At 45.6% G+C, this 24,310-nt stretch overlaps 2 protein-coding genes across 2 annotated transcripts in view; both read right to left on the bottom strand.

The window, feature by feature from the left end:
- The window catches only part of LOC117387578 (A disintegrin and metalloproteinase with thrombospondin motifs 14), a 90,888-nt gene extending 68,028 nt beyond the window's left edge, over positions 1-22,860 (bottom strand). Inside the window, exons 1-2 of the mRNA XM_055229795.1 lie at positions 22,362-22,860; positions 12,136-12,536 (exon numbers count right to left, since the gene is read on the bottom strand). Coding sequence (XP_055085770.1) covers positions 12,136-12,536; positions 22,362-22,434 — 474 coding nt within the window. The 5' untranslated portion in view covers positions 22,435-22,860. The remainder of the gene's footprint in view (positions 1-12,135; positions 12,537-22,361) is intronic.
- pald1a (phosphatase domain containing paladin 1a) overlaps positions 1-24,310 on the bottom strand; it is a 290,101-nt gene that overhangs the window by 166,599 nt on the left and 99,192 nt on the right. The gene's annotated exons all lie outside the window — the stretch shown is intronic.

Genomic DNA, 24,310 nt, shown 5'->3' with positions numbered 1-24,310 from the left:
ATACCCTGTAGAGGTAAATACCTCCTCTTTAATACCCCATAGAGGTAAATACCTCCTCTTTAATACCCTGTAGAGGTAAATACCTCTTCTTTAATACCCCGTAGAGGTAAATACCTCCTCTTTAATACCCTGTAGAGGTAAATACCCCTCTTTATTACCCCATAGAGGTAAATACCTCCTCTTTAATACCCCATAGAGGTAAATACCCCTCTTTAATACCCCATAGAGGTAAATACCTCCTCTTTAATACCCCGTAGAGGTAAATACCTCCTCTTTAATACCCCATAGAGGTAAATACCCCCTCTTTAATACCCCGTAGAGGTACCCCTCGTTCATGTGTTAGACTGGACTGCTTTGAGTAGATCATAATCCTGTTTTTGTTGTTTGTCCGACACATTTCGACATTGTGTTTTGTCTGCCTCACCTCAAACCCTCCAAATATGTGCGTCGATTCCAGACGCACATCCCGACCACATTAAAGGAGGAGGTGATGTAACTACGGCAACCGACCGGAGCTAAAAACGACTCAGGGCCTCGGGCTCAGCTCTGCAGACAATTCAGACTTAACCTGTGATTAGAGGTGAATCAAAACCTGTGATTTAGAGTCAGGACCACGGCACAGGCGCTCGCCACGCACACACATATACACATACACACATACACATATACATATACACATACACACATACACATATACATATACACATACACATATACATATACACATACACACATACACATACACATATACATATACACATACACACATACACATATACACATACATATACACATACACACATACACATATACATACATACATATACACATACACACATACACATATACATATACACACGTACACACACATAGATACACACATATACATATACACACATATACATATACACATACACACATACACATATACATATACACATACACACATACACATATACATATACACATACACACATACACATATACACACGTACACACATACATATACACACACACATATACACGTACACACACATAGATACACACATATACATATACACATATACACACATACACATACATATACATATACACACACATACATACACACACATAGATACACACACACACATACACATGTACACATACACATATACACACGTACACATAGATACACACACACATATACACATACACACATGCACACATACACACATGCACACACACGTACACACCGATACACACACACACATACACCCCTACACATATACACATACACACATACACACATGCACATACACACATACACACATACACATATACACACACATAGATACACACACATATACACACATACACACATGCACACATACATATACACACATACACATATACACACACATAGATACACACACATATACACACATACACACATGCACACATACATATACACACATACACATATACACACACATAGATACACACACATATACACACATACACACATGCACACATACATATACACACATACACATATACACACACATAGATACACACACATATACACACCTACACATACACACACATACACACATACACACATGCACACACACACACACCCCCACATATACACACACACATACACACGCACCCCCCCACACACACACACACCCCCACACACACAGAGGCTGAAGGGTTACACACCCTCAGACTCTCACAGACTGAAGTATTTAGAGGAAACTTTGGCCCTGGAGAGTCGAGCTCGTGCAGAGAATAAAAAAAATACTGTAATGAGTTTGATATTTGGAGCTGGAGGCAGTGCCCTGGAATTCACACGACTGTATCGGAGTATCGAAACCAGAGACTCGTGTGAGCAGGAATCGATACTAAACCAGGTGCTCAGGCCCTGAGTACCTCCGTGGGCCTGAGTACCTCATCGCCCCCGAGCACCTCGTCTCCACGTTGGCCCTGAGTACCTCATTGTCCCTGAGTACCTTGTTGGCCCTGAGCACCTCGTCTCCTCGTTGGCCGTGAGTACCTCATTGTCCCTGAGTACCTCGTCACCCCCGAGAATCTCGTCTCCACGTTGGCCCTGAGTACCTCGGTGGCCCTGAGCACCTCATCTCCTCGTTGACCCTGAGTACCTTTTTGGCACTGAGTACCTCGGTGGCCCTGAGTACTTTGGTGGGCCTGAGTACCTCGGTGGGCCTGAGTACTTTGGTGGGCCTGAGTACCTCGGTGGGCCTGAGTACCTCAGTGGCTCTGAGTACCTAATCGGCCCTGAGTACCTTGTTGGCCCTGAGCACCTCGTCTCCTCGTTGACCCTGAGTACCTTTTTGGCACTGAGTACCTCATTGGCCCTGAGTACCTAATCGGCCCCGAGTACCTCGTTGGCCCTGAGCACCTCATCTCCTCGTTGACCCTGAGTACCTCGGTGGCCCTGAGTACCTCGGTGGCCCTGAGTACCTCATTGGCCCTGAGTACCTCATTGGCCCTGAGCACCTCATCTCCTCGTTGACCCTGAGTACCTCATTGGCCCTGAGTACCTTGGTGGGCCTGAGTACTCATCAGCCCTGAGTACCTCGTTGGCCCTGAGCACCTCATCTCCTCGTTGACCCTGAGTACCTCATTGGCCCTGAGTACCTCATTGGCCCTGAGTACCTTGGTGGGCCTGAGTACTCATCAGCCCTGAGTACCTCATTGGCCCTGAGTACCTTGGTGGGCCTGAGTACTCATCAGCCCTGAGTACCTCATTGGCCCTGAGCACCTCAGCTCCTCGTTGACCCTGAGTACCTCATTGGCCCTGAGTACCTCATTGGCCCTGAGTACCCCGGTGGCCCTGAGTACCTCATTGGCCCTGAGTACCTTGGTGGGCCTGAGTACTCATCAGCCCTGAGTACCTCATTGGCCCTGAGCACCTCATCTCCTCGTTGACCCTGAGTACCTTTTTGGCACTGAGTACCTCGGTGGCCCTGAGTACTTTGGTGGGCCTGAGTACCTCGGTGGGCCTGAGTACCTCAGTGGCTCTGAGTACCTAATCGGCCCTGAGTACCTTGTTGGCCCTGAGCACCTCGTCTCCTCGTTGACCCTGAGTACCTTTTTGGCACTGAGTACCTCATTGGCCCTGAGTACCTAATCGGCCCTGAGTACCTCGTTGGCCCTGAGCACCTCATCTCCTCGTTGACCCTGAGTACCTCATTGGCCCTGAGTACCCCGGTGGCCCTGAGTACCTCATTGGCCCTGAGTACCTCATTGCCCCTGAGTACCCCGGTGACCCCGAGCGCCTCCTCCTCGACCGTGTTACTCAGCACATGTGAAGTCGATGGTGCTCAGAACATCAAAGGCGTTTTAATCGTTTCGTGTTTATCTTCGCCGAGTCGTTTATGGCGAGCTGTTGGCGACCACGATTAATGGCGGTGGAAATTCTCGTTGGCGACGTTTGGGGCTTCTACTTCCAAGTATCTGTGATTTTCCGATCATTTGACATCGGAAAAGTGGCGCTCGCTGCTGCGAGGTGGTCTGCTCCTCTTTTAGCTGACTTTGGCACTAGCTTATCTGGCGCTCGTGTAACCCAATCTGCGTCACTCGGGCTCCCAGCACGTGCGGCATGCTGGGTAATCAGAGCCGTCCACAATGGGCCGGCGCTTGTTGCTAGGCAGAAGTTCACTGGTTTCTTTTCATTCGTCTAAAGATCAGAGTTTAATTTATTTTAAAAAAAAGCATTAAAGCCATAGTTTGGAACTTTTCTGCCAAGACAAACACTCCTGATGTTTGAATAGCACTGAAAACATCCTCACTGTGAGCGGGCTTGCATCTCCACAAACCTGACTCTTACTGGCCTCCTGCTCACATGATAAGTTACAAGTCAGATCTAGAGCGAGGCGAGCCCGATCACACAGAGATCTCATGTTTTAAAAGATATGTGTTCTAGCAACAGAACACGTGAAATAAAGACAAGATTAATGTTCTACTGCGGAACATCGCAGTATCATCTAAACGAAGACAAGCAGATGGCGCAAGAACATGGAAAAACAGAGTAAAACAGAGGGAAAAACAGAGGTAAAACAGAGGGTAAAACAGAGGTAAAACAGAGGGTAAAACAGAGGGAAACAGAGGGTAAAACAGAGGTAAAACAGAGGGTAAAACAGAGGTAAAACAGAGGGTAAAACAGAGGGAAACAGAGGGTAAAACAGAGGTAAAACAGAGGGTAAAACAGAGGGTAAAACTGAGGGCAAACAGAGGGTAAAACAGAGTAAAACAGAGGGTAAAACAGGTAAAACAGAGGGTAAAACTGAGGGCAAACAGAGGGTAAAACAGAGGTAAAACAAAGGGTAAAACAGAGGGTAAAACAGAGGGTAAAACAGAGTAAAACAGGGTAAAACAGAGGGAAACAGAGGGTAAAACAGAGGTAAAACAGAGGGTAAAACTGAGGGCAAACAGAGGGTAAAACAGAGGGTAAAACTGAGGGCAAACAGAGGGCAAACAGAGGGTAAAACAGAGGGTAAAACTGAGGGCAAAAAAGGGTAAAACAGAGGGAAAGAGTCTAAATCATAAACGACTGCAGACTGTGAGCACGTGGCAGACGACCAAGACAAACAAAAATAAGAAGAAAGAAAGGACAGGAGAAGGAGGTGGGAGAAAGAGAGAAGAGGAGGAGAGAGGAGGAGAAGGAGGGGGAGACAGAAGAGAGGAGAGAAGAGGGAGAAAGAGAGGGACAGAAAGGAGGTATGAAGAGAGACAGTGAGAATGAAGGAAAATAGGAGAGAAAAGACAAAGAGGAGGAGGAGGTTTGATGTGTCAACATAAGACCACACAGACCAGGACTAAACCAGGACTAAACCAGGACTAAACCAGGACTAAACCAGGACTGAACCAGGACTGAACCAGGACTAAACCAGGACTAAACCAGGACTAAACCAGGACTAAACCAGGTCTAAACCAGGACTAAACCAGGACAAAACCAGGACTAAACCAGGACTAAACCAAGACTAAACCAGGACTAAACCAGGACTAAACCAGGACTAAACCAAGACTAAACCAGGACTAGACCAGGACTAAACCAGGACTAAACCAGGACTAAACCAGGACTAGACCAGGACTAAACCAGGACTAAACCAGGACTAGACCAGGACTAAACCAGGACTAAACCAGGACTAAACCAGGACTAAACCAGGACTAAACCAGGACTAAACCAAGACTAAACCAGGACTAGACCAGGACTAAACCAGGACTAAACCAGGACTAAACCAAGACTAAACCAGGACTAGACCAGGACTAAACCAGGACTAAACCAGGACTAAACCAGGACTAAACCAGGTCTAAACCAGGACTAAACCAGGTCTAAACCAGGTCTAAACCAGGACTAAACCAAGGCTAAACCAGGACTAAACCAGGTCTAAACCAGGTCTAAACCAGGACTAAACCAGGTCTAAACCAGGACTAAACCAGGACTAAACCAGGTCTAAACCAGGACTAAACCAGGACTAAACCAGGTCTAAACCAAGACTAAACCAGGACTAGACCAGGACTAAACCAGGACTAAACCAGGACTAAACCAGGACTAAACCAGGACTAAACCAAGACTAAACCAGGACTAAACCAGGACTAAACCAGGACTAAACCAGGACTAAACCAGGACTAAACCAGGTCTAAACCAGGACTAAACCAGGTCTAAACCAGGTCTGAACCAGGACTAAACCAAGGCTAAACCAGGACTAAACCAGGTCTAAACCAGGTCTAAACCAGGACTAAACCAGGTCTAAACCAGGACTAAACCAGGACTAAACCAGGTCTAAACCAGGACTAAACCAGGACTAAACCAGGTCTAAACCAGGTCTAAACCAGGACTAAACCAGGACTAAACCAGGTCTAAACCAGGTCTAAACCAGGACTAAACCAGGACTAAACCAGGACTAAACCAGGACTAAACCAGGTCTAAACCAGGACTAAACCAGGACTAAACCAGGACTAAACCAGGACTAAACCAGGTCTAAACCAGGACTAAACCAGGTCTAAACCAGGACTAAACCAGGTCTAAACCAGGTCTAAACCAGGACTAAACCAGGTCTAAACCAGGACTAAACCAGGACTAAACCAGGACTAAACCAGGACTGAACCAGGACTAAACCAGGACTGAACCAGGACTAAACCAGGACTAAACCAGGACTGAACCAGGACTAAACCAGGACTAAACCAGAACTAAACCAGGACTAAACCAGGACTAAACCAGGACTAAACCAGGACTGAACCAGGACTAAACCAGGACTAAACCAGGACTAAACCAGGACTAAACCAGGACTGAACCAGGACTAAACCAGGACTAAACCAGAACTAAACCAGGACTAAACCAGGACTGAACCAGGTCTAAACCAGGACTGAACCAGGACTAAACCAGGACTAAACCAGGACTAAACCAAGACTAAACCAGGTCTAAACCAGGACGAAACCAGGACTAAACCAGGACTAAACCAGGTCTAAACCAGGTCTAAACCAGGACTGAACCAGGACTAAACCAGGACTAAACCAGGACTAAACCAGGTCTAAACCAGGACTGAACCAGGACTAAACCAGGACTAAACCAGGACTAAACCAGGTCTAAACCAGGTCTAAACCAGGACTAAACCAGGACAAAACCAGGACAAAACCAGGTCTAAACCAGGACTAAACCAGGACGAAACCAGGACGAAACCAGGACTAAACCAGGACTAAACCAGGACTAAACCAGGTCTAAACCAGGACTAAACCAGGTCTAAACCAGGACTAAACCAGGACTAAACCAGGACTAAACCAGGACTGAACCAGGTCTAAACCAGGACTAAACCAGGACTAAACCAGGTCTAAACCAGGACTATACCAGGTCTAAACCAGGACTGAACCAGGTCTAAACCAGGTCTAAACCAGGACTGAACCAGGACTAAACCAGGACTAAACCAGGACTAAACCAGGTCTAAACCAGGACTGAACCAGGACTAAACCAGGACTAAACCAGGACTAAACCAGGTCTAAACCAGGTCTAAACCAGGACTAAACCAGGACTAAACCAGGACTAAACCAGGTCTAAACCAGGACTGACCATCTCCATGACAACACCACAATTTAAAACTAAGCTCTAAATTTGGAAAAATATGAAGTAGTTCACTGCAGAAATGAGTTTATGATTTACTTTGACTAGAATGTTCCACAGTATGGCATTAAACACACAACTCCACGGAGACAAGCAGGAGCCACTAACAGGTCAAGTTACAGGTCAGAACTATGGAGAGCAACGTAAGCTTTTCACTCTATTTTAAAACAATGAACATCCCACATTATTTGCCACTTTGCACAAATTATTATAAAATGAGTTTTCATGATTTAACAAATGTATTTATTTTATTTTATTAGTTCAATTTAGCCAAAATCTGAAAAGGTGGTGTTTTTGTGTCTTTCTCCCGTTTTCTAACACTGTCCCTCATCAAAAACATGAGGAGGTTTTAAATGTCCCCCATGCACGTTTGAGTAATCTAGAGATCTGTCCTGGGCCCTATTCACTCATATACGAGGCTCCGCCCACAAGCCTACATCACCCATGAACGAGGCTCCGCCCACAAGCCTACATCACCCATGAACGAGGCTCCGCCCACAAGCCTACATCACCCATGAACGAGGCTCCGCCCACAAGCCTACATCACCCATGAACGAGGCTCCGCCCACAAGCCTACATCACCCATGAACGAGGCTCCGCCCACAAGCCTACATCACCCATGAACGAGGCTCCGCCCACAAGCCTACATCACCCACGCTCCACACGACAATCCTCCATAAATAAACAAAAACATGACACAAACTGTGCACTATGACGTGACAAACCTGGTGTGATGTGCAGGAGTTTCATTCGTGCGATGCAGCTGAGTGTGATAGTGCTCTGAAGGGGGAGGGGCTTAGCACAGAGAGCAAAGGGAGAGGATATAAGCGCCGTACTGTTCCTTTAAGAGCGACTTCAAAACCCTGTAGGGGGCGCCGTGGTGCTCACTTTTATATTTGTGCACATGATTCTCCCCAGATCCAGCTCTGAGACGCGTCCTCTGCTTATCTCCACTGAACTAAAGGCAAACGGAACGTGAAAACTACCACTTGATGACATCACAAGGTGGAACGTCGCATTTTGAGCTTTGGAGATGTGACAGACTCAAACATGTGTGAATGAAACAAAACACCAGGTCTGTTTTTGAGGAGGAACAGTTTTAAAACATGGATTAAAGCTGCAGGAGTCACTTTTGTGTGACATATTAAAGCAGATTATATTAAAGCTGCACAATGTAACTTTTTTTTCCACGTATTTGAGCAGAACGTGGGGCCTCAGTACAGACACGTCGCACCTGCAGCTCTGTGCACCGTCTGCGTGTAAGTATGAACTCTTTTACTGTCGGATAATCAGTTAGCATGCTAGTTGTTGTTAGCTAGCTACTGTTGCCATGACAGCAAAGCTCCACTCTTATAAATTCATCTGGGTGAGTAAAGAGGATGTTCTGATGGATAAGGTCAGTGAGGACAAACTCTGGACACGGCCAACTGTGAAATCAGCCACAGAGTCTGAACCAAGATGGTGCCAGGTCAAGGTACAGGTCAGATCTGTGGAGGGGCAAGTGTCAATGTGTGTTTTTAAGGGATTGTTGAATGTGTACGTATAATGCCATACTGTGGGACATTCAAAACTCCACACTGACACAGGGAGAACAAACAAACTCCACACAGACACAGGGAGAACGCACAAACTCCACACAGACACAGGGAGAACAAACAAACTCCACACAGGAGCTATAAAAATGCTGTGTACTCTATTATACGTCAGCGTCACAGGAGCCGTTCGCCCTCTAGTGGCCCACACATATATTTACATAAAATGTCTGCGCGCTCTGTGCTACGCTACGTGCTACGCTACGTGCTACGCGCTACGCTACGTGCTACGCTACGCTAACCTGAATGCTAACGGCTGCACATCTGCTGCAGCACATGGACCCGACCTGCTCCATACGTCACACTGGAAGAGTTCACCTTTTTACTGCTATGAATTATGGGAAGTTTGTCTACAGTGAGTGACAACAGCTGCAGTGTGTGTGTGTGTGTGTGTGTGTGTGTGCGGGGGTGTGTGTGTGTGTGTGTCATATGTGCAGCATGAATCAAAATCATCCGTGTCTCTATAGTTATAATCTACAAAAGGTGTGTCTTTATCTTATAAGTTACACATTTTAAATCACAATATTCGTCTAAAATGACCCAGTGGAGCTGAGCGCCTCATGCTGTGGCGCCCCCTATGGACAGAGGCACATCACACTAAAGCGCCTCATGCTGTAGCGCCCCCTATGGACAGATGCACGTCACACTAAAGCGCCTCATGCTGTAGCGCCCCCTATGGACAGAGGCACATCACACTAAAGCGCCTCATGCTGTAGCGCCCCCTATGGACAGATGCACGTCACTAGAGCAGCACATTTTTATACATTTGTCTCAAAATGACGACGCGACGCTGCAGAATCCTACGAGTATCAACGATTAAGAAAATAAAACTGGAGAAGGAAGAGCGGACGTCACAGTGGGCGTGTCACAGGGGGCGTGTCACAGGGGGCGTGTCACAGGGGGCGTGTCACAGGGGGCGTGTCACAGTGGAGGTTAAACGGGGTCAGATGGACAAAATGACGTCTTGATAATAGTGGATTAAAGATTAAACTCAAACTTGAATCAGTCCAAATAAAACTTCAGAGGCTCAACGAGAAGAAACGACTGAAACAGGAGAAACATCTGAACAGTCTGAACAGGGCCAGTTTAAAGCCACACTACGGAACATGGATAAAGATCTGAACAGTCTGAAGATCATCTCTGGTTGTCTCCTGTTTCTCCTTCAGCTCCTGTTCTGTTTCTGAAGCTGCTCCTCCAGGAGCTGAAACACTTGAGTGACTGACTCTTCACTCAGACGATCAAATATCTGTTTGTGTAAAAGTCGAGCTGAAGGTTTGAATAACACCTGATGACATCACGAGGAGGAGCTCCTCATCTGGACAGAAATATTCAACAAGACAAGAACTGAAATACTGGAGCTGGTTTAAGACACCGAATCTGTTTAACCTGAGCCACAGCTGCCCCGGGGCAGACTGACAGGAGAGAGGCTACAAATGTGTGCCATGAGCCCCTCCACTGAGCAAATCACACCTCCCTGTGTGTCAGATGCCCTCCCCGTGTGTCAGATGCCCTCCCTGTGTGTGTCAGATGCCCTCCCTGTGTGTCAGATGCCCTCCCTGTGTGTCAGATGCCCTCCCCGTGTGTCAGATGCCCTCCCCGTGTGTCAGATGCCCTTCCTGTGATTTCAGCCCTTTTTTCTCAGTTCTTCTTTGAACTTTGAACAAAATCCTTTTATTAAAACATCGTAACTATGTCACCTGCAGCGCGGGGGACGCCGCGGGTGAGTCTATAGTTGTAATAATTTTCACTTTTCACAGATCTGACTTGTAACCTGTGGCCCAGTGATGTGGCCTGACTGTCTCCATGGAAATAATTAAATCAAATGCCATACAGTGGAACATTCCCAGAAAAACACAATAACGTCTACATGATTTTCTGTATGTATTTATCAGTTTATTTTTGTTGTACTTGTAGTACTTGTACTTGTAGTACTTGTAGTACTTGTAGTACTTTGACTGACCTGTATCATTTCAGTATAAATTACGTTTGTTTAAACTCGTGAACGTCGTGCTCCGTCTCCGAGCTCCGTAACAAACACACTCCACTCCAGGAGCTCTTTCCTCCACAGACGTAGCTCTACTCATAAAGGACCTATATGTTTGACCGAGCGCAGACGTCTCCTTCCACCAGGCGCCTGTTTACCTCTGCTCAAATGAACGTGTCACGCCACGAGCTGCAAACCCACAATCCTTTATTACAGGTTTTTGTGACTTGGATGAACAAACGCAGCTAAGTGGCTATTTCTGAAAGAGTACTACCAGAGTACTACCAGGGTACTACCAGAGTACTACCAGAGTACTACCAGAGTACTACTAGAGTACTACCAGAGTACTACCAGAGTACTACCAGAGTACTACTAGAGTACTACCAGAGTACTACCAGAGTACTACCAGAGTAATAATCAGAGTACTACCAGAGTACTACCAGAGTACTACCAGAGTACTACCAGAGTAATATCAAGAGTAATAACCAGAGTACTACCAGAGTACTACCAGAGTACTACCAGAGTACTACCAGAGTAATAACCAGAGTACTACCAGAGTACTACCAGAGTACTACCAGAGTAATAATCAGAGTACTACCAGAGTACTACCAGAGTAATATCAAGAGTAATAACCAGAGTACTACCAGAGTACTAGAGTAATACCAGAGTACTACCAGAGTAATAGAGTACTACCAAAGTAATATCAAGAGTAATAACCAGGGTACTACCAGAGTACTACCAGAGTACTACCAGAGTATTACCAGAGTATTACCAGAGTAATATCAAGAGTAATAACCAGAGTACTACCAGAGTACTACCAGAGTACTACCAGAGTACTACCAGAGTACTAGAGTAATACCAGAGTACTACCAGAGTAATAGAGTAATACCAGAGTACTACCAGAGTAATAGAGTACTACCAGAGTACTACCCAGAGGTGTTTCAACTGAAGGAGAGTAATAAACATTTCGGGGGATATTGTACTACATAAATACATAAATACATAAATACAGCTGCAAAATGCTTCATACCGTCACTTTTGATCAAAAGTAGCAGCAAATATTGAACAAAAGTTTGTGTTTTCTCACAGTTTGTGTAAAGAAGTGACTGAGGGAGACGTCTCCACAGCTTCAGCTCCACATGAAGCCCATCGAGGCTGGAGCAGGTACAAGGACTAATCTGGAGGTTCAACATTTGTGGATCAAAAGTTTGGAGATTTCTTTCAAAAACAGTGACTCTCCTGTAGAGTTTTATAAGCCCCGCCCTCCGTCTGAAACTATGACATCATCAAATTGTACCAATACAAACCAAACAAAGCACCTCAACCAAACTCCCTGTCTCATCCCTCTCTCGTCCGGTGCGTCCGGAGAAGTTTGACATATTTTGAAGTACTACAGAGGATTTGTGTTACGCTCGGATTAACATGAATGAACTTACCAGGCCGTCGCAGTTGCTAATAGCGACCGTGGCTTCGGGCATGTCGCTAACGTCTCCAGTGAACACGCAGTCTCCGTGAATCTGCTCTTTGGACTTTTCCTCAAAATCCTCTTGAAATTCCACAAAAGCCCCCGGAGCCACGAGCCTCCTGTTGGCCCGAAGACGCAAGTGCAGCTCCTGGCCAAAAACTGTGACGTTGAAGAAGAGATGATCAGAGGAAGACGAGGACGAGTGAAGGTCTCTGGGGACTCTCCTCCGCCGGGTACCTCCTGAGTTTGGGTCAAATGGAGGCTCAGAGATGGGGTCGCTGGAGGAGACCACGTGGGACAGATAGCGCCCTCTAGAGTCAGTGCTGAAGGGGACCATGAGGCCGTACTCGCTCAGCTTTCCAGACAGGTTTTCTACAACAGAGACAAATATATTCAGTGTAAACGATTTCAGAAGTGAAGGTAGATGTGTACAGGGTAATACTCAAACACCAAAGTATAAAAAAAAGATAGGTATGACCAAAAGAAACCAGTGGATCTTTAAAATCCACTGTAATATGTCACGTTAAGGCCAAAAAAACACAAACATAAAGCTGTTTCTTGCATCTCCACAAACCTGACCCGTATTTGGTCAGGTTCAGGTGACAGCCCCAAGCAAAAAATGCATGTTTTATTAAATTATTCTATTTAATCTTAGAACTGACAAGATTGTTTAATGCCATACTGAGAGACATTCCTGGCAAAGTAAAGCAATAACATCTCCATGGAAACAAGAGGGCGGCGGACCTCCCTTTATAAAAGTTACAGAATGAACCTTTAAAGCTGTATCAACTTTAGCAAAGTATTTTCAACTGGAGATTACGAGACACCAGAGTCACCGCAGACAACACCGACAACACCAACACCACCGACAACACCGACAACACCGACAACACCAACAACAGCAACAACAGCAACACCGGCGACAACACCGCCGACAACACCGACACCGCCGACAACACCGACAACACCAACACCGGCGACAACACCAACAACAGCAACACCGGCGACAACACCGGCGACAACACCGACACCGCCGACAACACCGACAACACCAACACCACCGACAACACCAACAACACCAACAACAGCAACACCGGCGACAACACCGCCGACAACACCGACACCGCCGACAACACCAACACCGGTGACAACACCAACAACACCAACACCGGCGACAACACCGACACCGCCGACAACACCGACAACACCAACACCACCGACAACACCAACAACACCAACAACAGCAACACCGGCGACAACACCGCCGACAACACCGACAACACCAACACCGGCGACAACACCAACAACAGCAACACCGGCGACAACACCGGCGACAACACCGACACCGCCGACAACACCGACAACACCAACACCACCGACAACACCAACAACAGCAACACCGGCGACAACACCGCCGACAACACCGACACCGCCGACAACACCAACACCGGTGACAACACCAACAACACCAACACCGGCGACAACACCAACACCGGCGACAACACCAACAACACCAACACCGGCGACAACACCGACACCGCCGACAACACCGACAACACCAACAACAGCAACACCGGCGACAACACCGCCGACAACACCGACAACACCAACACCGGCGACAACACCAACAACACCAACACCGGCGACAACACCAACAACACCAACACCGGCGACAACACCAACACCGGCGACAACACCAACAACACCAACACCGGCGACAACACCGACACCGCCGACAACACCAACACCAGCGACAACACCAACACCGGCGACAACACCAACAACACCAACACCGGCGACAACACCGACACCGCCGACAACACCGACAACACCACCAACAACACCGACAACACCAACACCGCCGACAACACCAACAACACCAACACCAACACCGGCGACAACACCAACACCGGCGACAACACCAACACCGGCGACAACACCACCGACAACACCAACACCGCCGACGACACCGACAACACCAACACCGCCGACAACACCAACACCGCCGACAACACCAACACCGCCGACAACACCGACAACACCAACACCGCCAACAACACCAACACCGCCGACCGCACCGTCAACAACACCGACACCACCAACAACACAGATAACACCGGCACTGCCGACAACACCGACACCACCAACATCGCCGACATGTTCAGATCCCTCACAATGGCGACACCACCGACACGACCGACACCACCAAGACCGCCGACAATGCCAACACGTCCTGACTAGAACCAGGAAGTACTTCACACATGTGTCCTGTGGCTCCTGTGGCTCCTGTGGCTCCTGTGGCTCCTGTGGCTCAGAGACTTTAAAGCAGCTCAGTGTGAACAAGTCTCTCCATGGACCAGCACCAAAGAACATGAGCCACATGAACCATCTCACATGAGGAGAACTAAACCAGGACTAAACCGAGACTAAACCAGGACTAAACCGAGACTGAACCGGGACTAAACTGGGACTGAACCAGGACTGAACCAGGACTAAACTGGGACTGAACCAGGGCTGAACCGGAACTAAACTGGGACTAAACGGGACTAAACCGGAACTAAACCAGGACTAAACCAGGACTAAACTGGGACTGAACCAGGACTGAACTGGGACTGAACCAGGGCTGAACCGGAACTAAACTGGGACTAAACCGGGACTAAACCGGAACTAAACCAGGACTAAACCAGGACTAAACTGGGGCTAAACCAGGACTAAACCAGGACTAAACCAGGACTAAACCAGGACTAAACCGAGACTGAACCGGGACTGAACCAGGACTAAACTGGGACTGAACCAGGACTAAACCGGAACTAAACCAGGACTAAACCAGGACTAAACCGGGACTGAACCAGGACTGAACCGGGACTAAAGTGGGACTAAAGTGGGACTAAACCAGGGCTAAACCAGGACTAAACCAGGAATAAACCACCAGGACTAAACTGAGACTAAACCGGGACTAAGTAATGTTTAAATCCAGGCTCAAACGGTTCTGTTTGTGCACACGACTGAAAGGGTTTTTATTCTGCACTCTTGACTTTTATGATGGTTATTTTTGTTTTGATTTGTTTGTTTGGTGATTTTTATGTCTTTCTCTTTCTGTAAAGCAGAATTGTGCCGTTCAAATAAACTGATGTCAGATCCGCCCTGATTCTATTGAATTTGGCTCCGAGCGTTTTGGTCGCCAAAACCGGGTCACATAAAGTAACTACAGTTAAAAGTGTGTTAGATAAAAGCTGAGATACTTTCTATTTAAAAAGATGAATGTTTTAAATATGGAAAAATGTCAAGAACAAGACATGAGATAAAGGTCAAAAAGTGGAATAAAGTCTCTTCAGTTTATGAGCTAATGTCTTTAAGTTAGTCATTCAGTCCTGGTTTAGACCCGGTTTAGTCCCGGTTTAGTCCCGGTTTAGACCCGGTTTAGTCCCGGTTTAGTCCCGGTTTAGTCCCGGTTTAGACCCGGTTTAGTCCCGGTTTAGTCCCGGTTTAGTCCCGGTTTAGTCCCGGTTTAGTCCCGGTTTAGTCCCGGTTTAGACCCGGTTTAGACCCGGTTTAGTCCCGGTTTAGTCCCGGTTTAGACCCGGTTTAGACCCGGTTTAGTCCCGGTTTAGTCCCGGTTTAGTCCCGGTTTAGTCCCGGTTTAGTCCTGGTTTACTCTTCGTTCACTAAATGAAGGTGAGATTATGTAATTACATATGATCATATAATTATACAAGACAAGAGTTCAAAGAAAAACTGACGTTAGCAAAAGGTTCAATGGAAGAGACTCTCAGTGTGTGAGGGGGGGGCTTCAGTGTGTGAGGGGGGCTTCAGTGTGTGAGGGGGGGCTTCAGTGTGTGAGGGGGGGGCTTCAGTGTGTGAGGGGGGGCTTCAGTGTGTGAGGGGGGGCTTCAGTGTGTGAGGGGGGGGCTTCAGTGTGTGAGGGGGGGGCTTCAGTGTGTGAGAGGTGTGAGGGGCGTCAAGGGTCAGGGGGGTCAGGTGCGTCAGGGGTCAGAGGGGTCAGGGGGGTCAGGGGGGTCAGAGGGGTCAGGGGGGTCAGGTGCGTCAGGGGTCAGAGGGGTCAGGGGGGTCAGAGGGGTCAGGGGGGTCAGGGGGGTCAGGGGGGTCAGGGGGGTCAGGGGCAAAGTCTCTGGTGGCCATGCGTCTTGGTCATCCTGTGTTTTTGCGGTGCGTCTTCAAGCAGAGCCGTGTGAATCTGGTGTTGACACGGCGCGTCTTGAGCGTCCACGTGTCAGACACTTTGTTCACACGTCCAAAAGTTGAAAAAGCTGAACTTTTTGGCGTTCCACGCGCAGCGTCAACCAATCAGACTACGCTTCAGTGACAAAGAGACGTCATTATCTGGAACAAGTAAAAAGACATCAGCCACAAACTAGTGACAATGTAATTATGGGCACACCGGTTAGCTTAAACACTAGCATAAAGGCTAGTCACGGACCCAGACGCGCCGCAGAGCTGATCACCTCCGTTGATGGTTTTTATGTAATAAATCCACTAAAGTCACTCGCTCAACCTGGTCCTCAGCTTCACAAAGACACAGGATAAACAAAACATCCAAAGGCGCTCACAGAGGACGTGCGTCGAGGGGCATCTGCCCGAAAATGCAAAGGCGTCCAACACATTCTTATCCCCTGGAGTGAACGCACCATTATAACACTGTTTTGGATCGTTAATTGCATGCAGGCTACATGCTACATCCCACATGCTACATGCTACATCCCACATGCTACATCCCACATGCTACATCCCACATGCTATATGCTACATGCTATATGCTACATGCCACATAGACAGATATACTCGGATATACTCACATATATTTGGGTATACTCAGATATACTTAGATGTACTGGGATATACTCAGATATGATCAGATATACTCAGAAATACTCGGATATACTCGAAAGATATACTCGGATATGAACAGATATACTCAGATATAATCAGATATAGTCAGACATACTCGGATATAGTCAGATATACTCATTTTTACTCGGATATACTCAGATATAGTTGCATGTACTTAGGTATACTCGGATTTACTGGGGTATACTTATTTTACTCAGATATACTTGCATATCCTCAGATATACTCAGATGTAAACAGATATACTCGGATATACTCAGGCATATACTCAGATATAAATGGTAAATGTATATCTTTTCTACCTTCAAGACACTCAAATGCTTTACAACAAGGAACCACTCACACATTCACACACACATTCACACACACATTCACACACACATTCACACACACATTCACACACCAGTGTACACAGACACTGAGGGCGAGGTGGGTTAAGTGTCTTGCCCAAGGACACAACGACAACAGAAATGGAGACTCATCAGACCAGGCAACATTTTTCCAGTCTTCAACTGTCCGATTTTGTTGAGCTCGTGCAAATTGTAGCCTCTTTTTCCTCTTTGAGGTGGAGATGAGTGGTGGTGGGGTCTTCTGCTGTTGTAGCTCATCCGCCTCAAGGTTGTTCGTGTTGTGGCTTCACAAATGCTTTGCTGCATCCTCGGTTGTAACGAGTGGTTATTTCAGTCAACGTTGCTCTTCTATCAGCTTGAATCACTACCACTCCACCTCCCTTCCTCTATCCACAGGTGTTCCACAAGGTTCTATACTAGGTCCATTGCTTTTCTTCCTCTATATAAATGACCTTGTGTCAGTTTGTCCTCATGTCCATGTCCAAATGTTTGCAGACGACACCGTTATCCACACACATGGCAATAACACAATCCATTATTCACATCTCTACATGGCTCACTCAGTGCTGTCTACAACTTAACATAAGGAAAAAAGTTGGAATGTATTTTTCCAAATCCAATGATACACATACTTCTGCAAATGTCTGAGTGGGTGGAGAAAAATTTCAACAAGTCTCAGAATTCAAATATCTTGGAATAGTAATTGACTCCAAACTCACATTCAAATCTCAGATAAAAAAAGGTGTCCAATCGACTAAAACTCAACATTATTACTCAACTTATCCTGACAGGCAGCGCTCAGTGGTTCTATCACACATCACTCACTGTTTCACTACATGGTCCCAGGCAAAAAAACGACGCTAAAACCAACAGAGTCACAAACAGACAATAAAAATACTGAGTAAGAAGTCACTGAGACACTATCTTTGCAATATTCTCCAAAAACATAACCTGTTAAGTTGGGAAAATCTCACAAAGTATTCAAACCTTTGTCTAATCTACAAAATGATTCACGGTCAGTTCTCTCCTCCTCTCACCCAGTTCATCAGAACTAGAACCACCACAGAACGTCTCACTGGAGGAGCAGCCCGTGGAGATGGTGAAGTAGAGAAAGTGCGTTCAGTCAGAGCCGTCTCAGTTACACTCAGCAGCATCAGAGAACCAACCTCGTACAGCTCATAAAAAACACGTAAAGAACTGAACCAACCTCGTACAGCTCATAAAAAACACGTAAAGAACTGAACCAACCTCATACAGCTCATAAAAAACACGTAAAGAACTGAACCAACCTCGTACAGCTCATACAAAAACACGTAAAGAACTGAACCAACCTCATACAGCTCATACAAAAACACGTAAAGAACTGAACCAACCTCATAAAAACACATAAAGAACTGAACCAACCTCATAAAAACACGTAAAGAACTGAACCAACCTCATAAAAACACATAAAGAACTGAACCAACCTCATAAAAACACGTAAAGAACTGAACCAACCTCATACAGCTCATACAAAAACACGTAAAGAACTGAACCAACCTCATAAAAACACATAAAGAACTGAACCAACCTCATAAAAACACGTAAAGAACTGAACCAACCTCATAAAAACACATAAAGAACTGAACCAACCTCATAAAAACACGTAAAATACTGAACCAACCTCATACAGCTCATACAAAAACACGTAAAGAACTGAACCAACCTCATACAGCTCATACAAAAACACGTAAAGAACTGAACAAACCTCATACAGCTCATACAAAAACACGTAAAGAACTGAACCAACCTCATACAGCTCATACAAAACACGTAAAGAACTGAACCAACCTCATAAAAACACGTAAAGAACTGAACCAACCTCATACAGCTCATACAAAAACACGTAAAGAACTGAACCAACCTCATAAAAACACATAAAGAACTGAACCAACCTCATAAAAACACGTAAAATACTGAACCAACCTCATACAGCTCATACAAAAACACGTAAAGAACTGAACCAACCACATACAGCTCATACAAAAACACGTAAAGAACTGAACCAACCTCATAAAAACACGTAAAATACTGAACCAACCTCATACAGCTCATACAAAAACACGTAAAGAACTGAACCAACCTCATACAGCTCATACAAAAACACGTAAAGAACTGAACCAACCTCATACAGCTCATACAAAAACACGTAAAGAACTGAACCAACCTCATACAGCTCATACAAAAAACACGTAAAGAACTGAACCAACCTCATACAGCTCATACAAAAAACACGTAAAGAACTGAACCAACCTCATACAGCTCATACAAAAAACACGTAAAGAACTGAACCAACCTCATACAGCTCATACAAAAACATGTAAAGAACTGAACAAACCTCATACAGCTCATACAAAAACACGTAAAGAACTGAACCAACCTCATACAGCTCATACAAAAACACGTAAAGAACTGAACCAACCTCATACAGCTCATACAAAAACTCGTAAAGAACTGAACCAACCTCATACAGCTCATACAAAAACTCGTAAAGAACTGAACCAACCTCATACAGCTCATACAAAAACTCGTAAAGAACTGAACCAACCTCATACAGCTCATACAAAAACACGTAAAGAACTGTCTCACCTCCAGCAAACCTGTGTCATGAAGAGTTTTCACTCTACACTGTGTGAGCGTCTTCTGTCTGTGTGTCCTGTGTTTCTTATTCTTCTGTGCTTGTTTTGTTTCTTTATATATAATGTTCTTATTGCTTGAATTGTGAACTGTCTTAACTCCACTCTTTGTACATTTGTAATTTTTATAATTATCAAATCTTTACTATGTTTTAGGATCAATTACCATCGATCCAGGGACACAGATGAAAAATGTGAATTCATGTACATTGTCCCTGCCAAATAAACGACATAAATAAAAATAAATAAAATATACTCGTGTATATATATACTCGTATGTACTTGTGTATATACTCGCATATACTCGTGTATATACTTGCATATACTTGTGCATATACTCGCATATACTCGTGTATATACTCGCATATACTCGTGTATATACTCGCATATACTCGTGTATATACTCACATATACTCATGTATATACTCGCATATACTCGTGCATATACTCGTGCATATACTCATATATACTCGTGCATATACTCATATATACTCGCATATACTCGTGCATATACTCATATATACTCGTGCATATACTCATATACACTTGTGCATATACTCATATATACTCACATGTACTCGTGTATATACTCGTGCATATACTCATATATACTCGTGCATATACTCATATATACTCGTGCATATACTCATATACACTTGTGCATATACTCATATATACTCGTGCATGTACTCGTGCATATACTCATATATACTCGTGCATATACTCATATACACTCGCATGTACTCGTGCATATACTCATATACACTTGTGCATATACTCATATATACTCGTGCATATACTCGAATATACTCGTGCATATACTCATATACACTTGTGCATATACTCATATATACTCGTGCATATACTCGAATATACTCGTGCATATAGTCGCATATACTCGTGTATATACTCATATACACTTGCATGTACTCGTGCATATACTCGTGTATATACTCATATATACTCGTGCATATACTCATATATACTCGTGCATATACTCGTGTATATACTCATATATACTCGTGCATATACTCGTGTATATACTCATATATACTCGTGCATATACTTGTGTATATACTCATATATACTCGTGCATATACTCGTGTATACTCGTGTATATACTCATATATACTCGTGCATATACTCGTGTATATACTCATATATACTCGTGCATATACTCGTGTATATACTCATATATACTCGTGCATATACTTGTGTATATACTCATATATACTCGTGCATATACTCGTGCATATACTCATATATACTCGTGCATATACTCGCATATACTCGTGTATATACTCGTGTATATACTCATATATACTCGTGCATATACTCGTGCATATACTCGCATATACTCGTGTATATACTCATATATACTCGTGCATATACTCGCATATACTCGTGTATATACTCGTGTATATACTCATATATACTCGTGCATATACTCGTGCATATACTCGTGCATATACTCGTGCATATACTCGCATATACTCGTGTATATACTCATATATACTCGTGCATATACTCGCATATACTCGTGCATATACTCGTGTATATACTCATATATACTCGTGCATATACTCGTGCATATACTCGCATATACTCGTGTATATACTCATATATACTCGTGCATATACTCATATATACTCGTGCATATACTCGCATATACTCGTGCATATACTCGTGTATATACTCATATATACTCGTGCATATACTCGCATATACTCGTGTATATACTCATATACACTCGCATGTACTCGTGCATATACTCGCATATACTCATGTATATACTCATATATACTCGTGCATATACTCATATATACTCGTGCATATACTCGCATATACTCGTGCATATACTCGTGTATATACTCATATATACTCGCATATACTCGTGTATATACTCATATACACTCGCATGTACTCGTGCATATACTCGTGTATATACTCATATATACTCGTGCATATACTCATATATACTCGTGCATATACTCGCATATACTCGTGCATATACTCGCATATACTCGTGCATATACTCGCATATACTCATATATACTCGTGCATATACTCGTGCATATACTCGCATATACTCGCATATACTCGTGTATATACTCATATTACTCGCATGTACACTCTAGTCCTCTTCAGCGCAGGGTTCACACGGGGGACTATCGATCCCCCGCAGCTCGTGTCAGGTCCGTGTTTGTCAATACTCTCATTTGTCCCGTCACAAAGGCTCTGTCTGTGTCCGATACAATCCAGCCCCGAGGAGCGCGCATCACGGACACAGCTATTTTAATACTTACCATGTGTTTGTGCAGCAGCTCTCCAATGCAAAACCAGACAAAAGCACCAGAGCAGCAAGTACAGCCAATCCATGGCGTGAAAAGTCTGTGCCAAACGCGTAAAGCTGCCAAAGTGTCGCCAAAAGCTGGAAAGTTAATGTTAAACTTGTTTAAATTTGAGCCGGAGCAAAGAAGCCGGGCATTTTTGAAGCGGTTTGTCCCAGACGCCAAAGTAACGGGAGCTCCAGTGGTTTAGACCTGGTTTAGTCCTGGTTTAGACCTGGTTTAGACCTGGTTTAGACCTGGTTTAGACCTGGTTTAGACCTGGTTTAGACCTGGTTTAGTCCTGCTTTGTGCATGCTTAAATCCTGCTTTAGTCCTCCTTGGGTTTAGACTTGCTTTGGTTTTGGTTTAACTCCCCGACGCCAGAAAAGTGCGCGGAACAAAACGTAAAGTTTATCCATTGACGGTGAGAAAGACGAAGCTCCAGGAGCAGAAGCCCCAGACCCGCTGGAGTGACCCAGGGTCCTGGAGTAACTCGGACTTTTCTTTGCGCTTTGGTTTGCGGGACGTTCAGGCGCGGGATAAAAGTTGCCTGAAGTTGCAGTAGTGGAACATCTGTCATCCACTCGGTGCGCGCTGGAGCCGACACTGCCCACCCCGGGACTGCCCACCCCGGGACTGCCCACCGCTCTGCCCACCGCTCTGCCCACCGCTCACCCCGCGGCTCAGTGCGGAGGAAACGGCCCGGGACAGGGGGAGTCACCCACGCACACACAGGACCGTGCGCACGATTCAAGGGCTTCAAGAAGATCATCCCCATTTGAGTCCTGGATTAGACCTGGTTTAGACCTGGTTTAGTCCTGGTTTAGTCCTGGTTTAGACCTGGATTAGACCTGGTTTAGTCCTGGTTTAGTCCTGGTTTAGTCCTGGTTTAGTCCTGGTTTAGACCTGGATTAGACCTGGTTTAGTCCTGGTTTAGTCCTGGTTTAGACCTGGATTAGACCTGGTTTAGTCCTGGTTTAGTCCTGGTTTAGACCTGGATTAGACCTGGTTTAGTCCTGATTTAGTCCTGGTTTAGTCCAGGTTTAGACCAGGTTTAGGCCAGATTTAGCCCAGGCTTAGTCCTGGTTTAGTCCTGGTTTAATCCTGGTTAAGACCAGGTTCAGTCCTGGTTTAGTCCTGGTTTAGTCCTGATTTAGTCCTGTCTTAGTCCTGGTTTAGTCCTGGTTTAGTCCTGGTTTAGACCAGGTTTAGCCCAGGTTTAGCCCAGGTTTAGTCCTGGTTTAGTCCTGGTTTAGTCCTGGATTAATCCCAGTTTAATCCCAGTCTATCCATCCGTCCATGTTCTTCTTCTTATCCGGGGCCGGGTCGTGGGGGCATCAGTCTAAGCAGGGACTCCCAGACTTCCATCACCCCAGACACCTCCAGCTCCTCTGGTGGGACCCCAAGGCGTTCCCAGTCCAGAGACATAGTCCCTCCAGTGTGTCCTGAGTCTTCCCTGGGGTCTCCTCCCGGTGAGAAATGTCCGTACCACCTCTCCAGGGAGGAGTCCAGGAGGCGTCCTGAGCAGATGCCTGAGCCTCAGCTGCTCCTCTCAACGTGTAGGAGCAGCGGCTCTACTCCGAGCTCCTCCCGTGTGACCGAGCTCCTCTCACACCCAGCCACCAGAGGAAACTCATTTCATTGTCAATCTTGTCCTTTTGGTCATTACCCAGAGCTCATGACCATACGTGAGGTAAATGTAGACTGAGGTAAATCCAGAGCTTTGTCTTTGGACTCAGCTCCTTCTTCACCACAACAGACGACACAGAGACAACATCACTGCAGACGACACAGAGACAACATCACAACAGACGACACAGAGACGACATCACTGCAGACGACACAGAGACAACATCACTGCAGACGACACAGAGACAACATCACTGCAGACGACACAGAGACAACATCACTGCAGACGACACAGA

Source organism: Periophthalmus magnuspinnatus, chromosome 19, assembly GCF_009829125.3.
Source record: "Periophthalmus magnuspinnatus isolate fPerMag1 chromosome 19, fPerMag1.2.pri, whole genome shotgun sequence".
Taxonomy (NCBI): Eukaryota; Metazoa; Chordata; class Actinopteri; order Gobiiformes; family Gobiidae; genus Periophthalmus; species Periophthalmus magnuspinnatus.
Note: the sequence above shows the minus strand (reverse complement) of the source record. Positions and strands in the feature narration are given on the sequence as shown.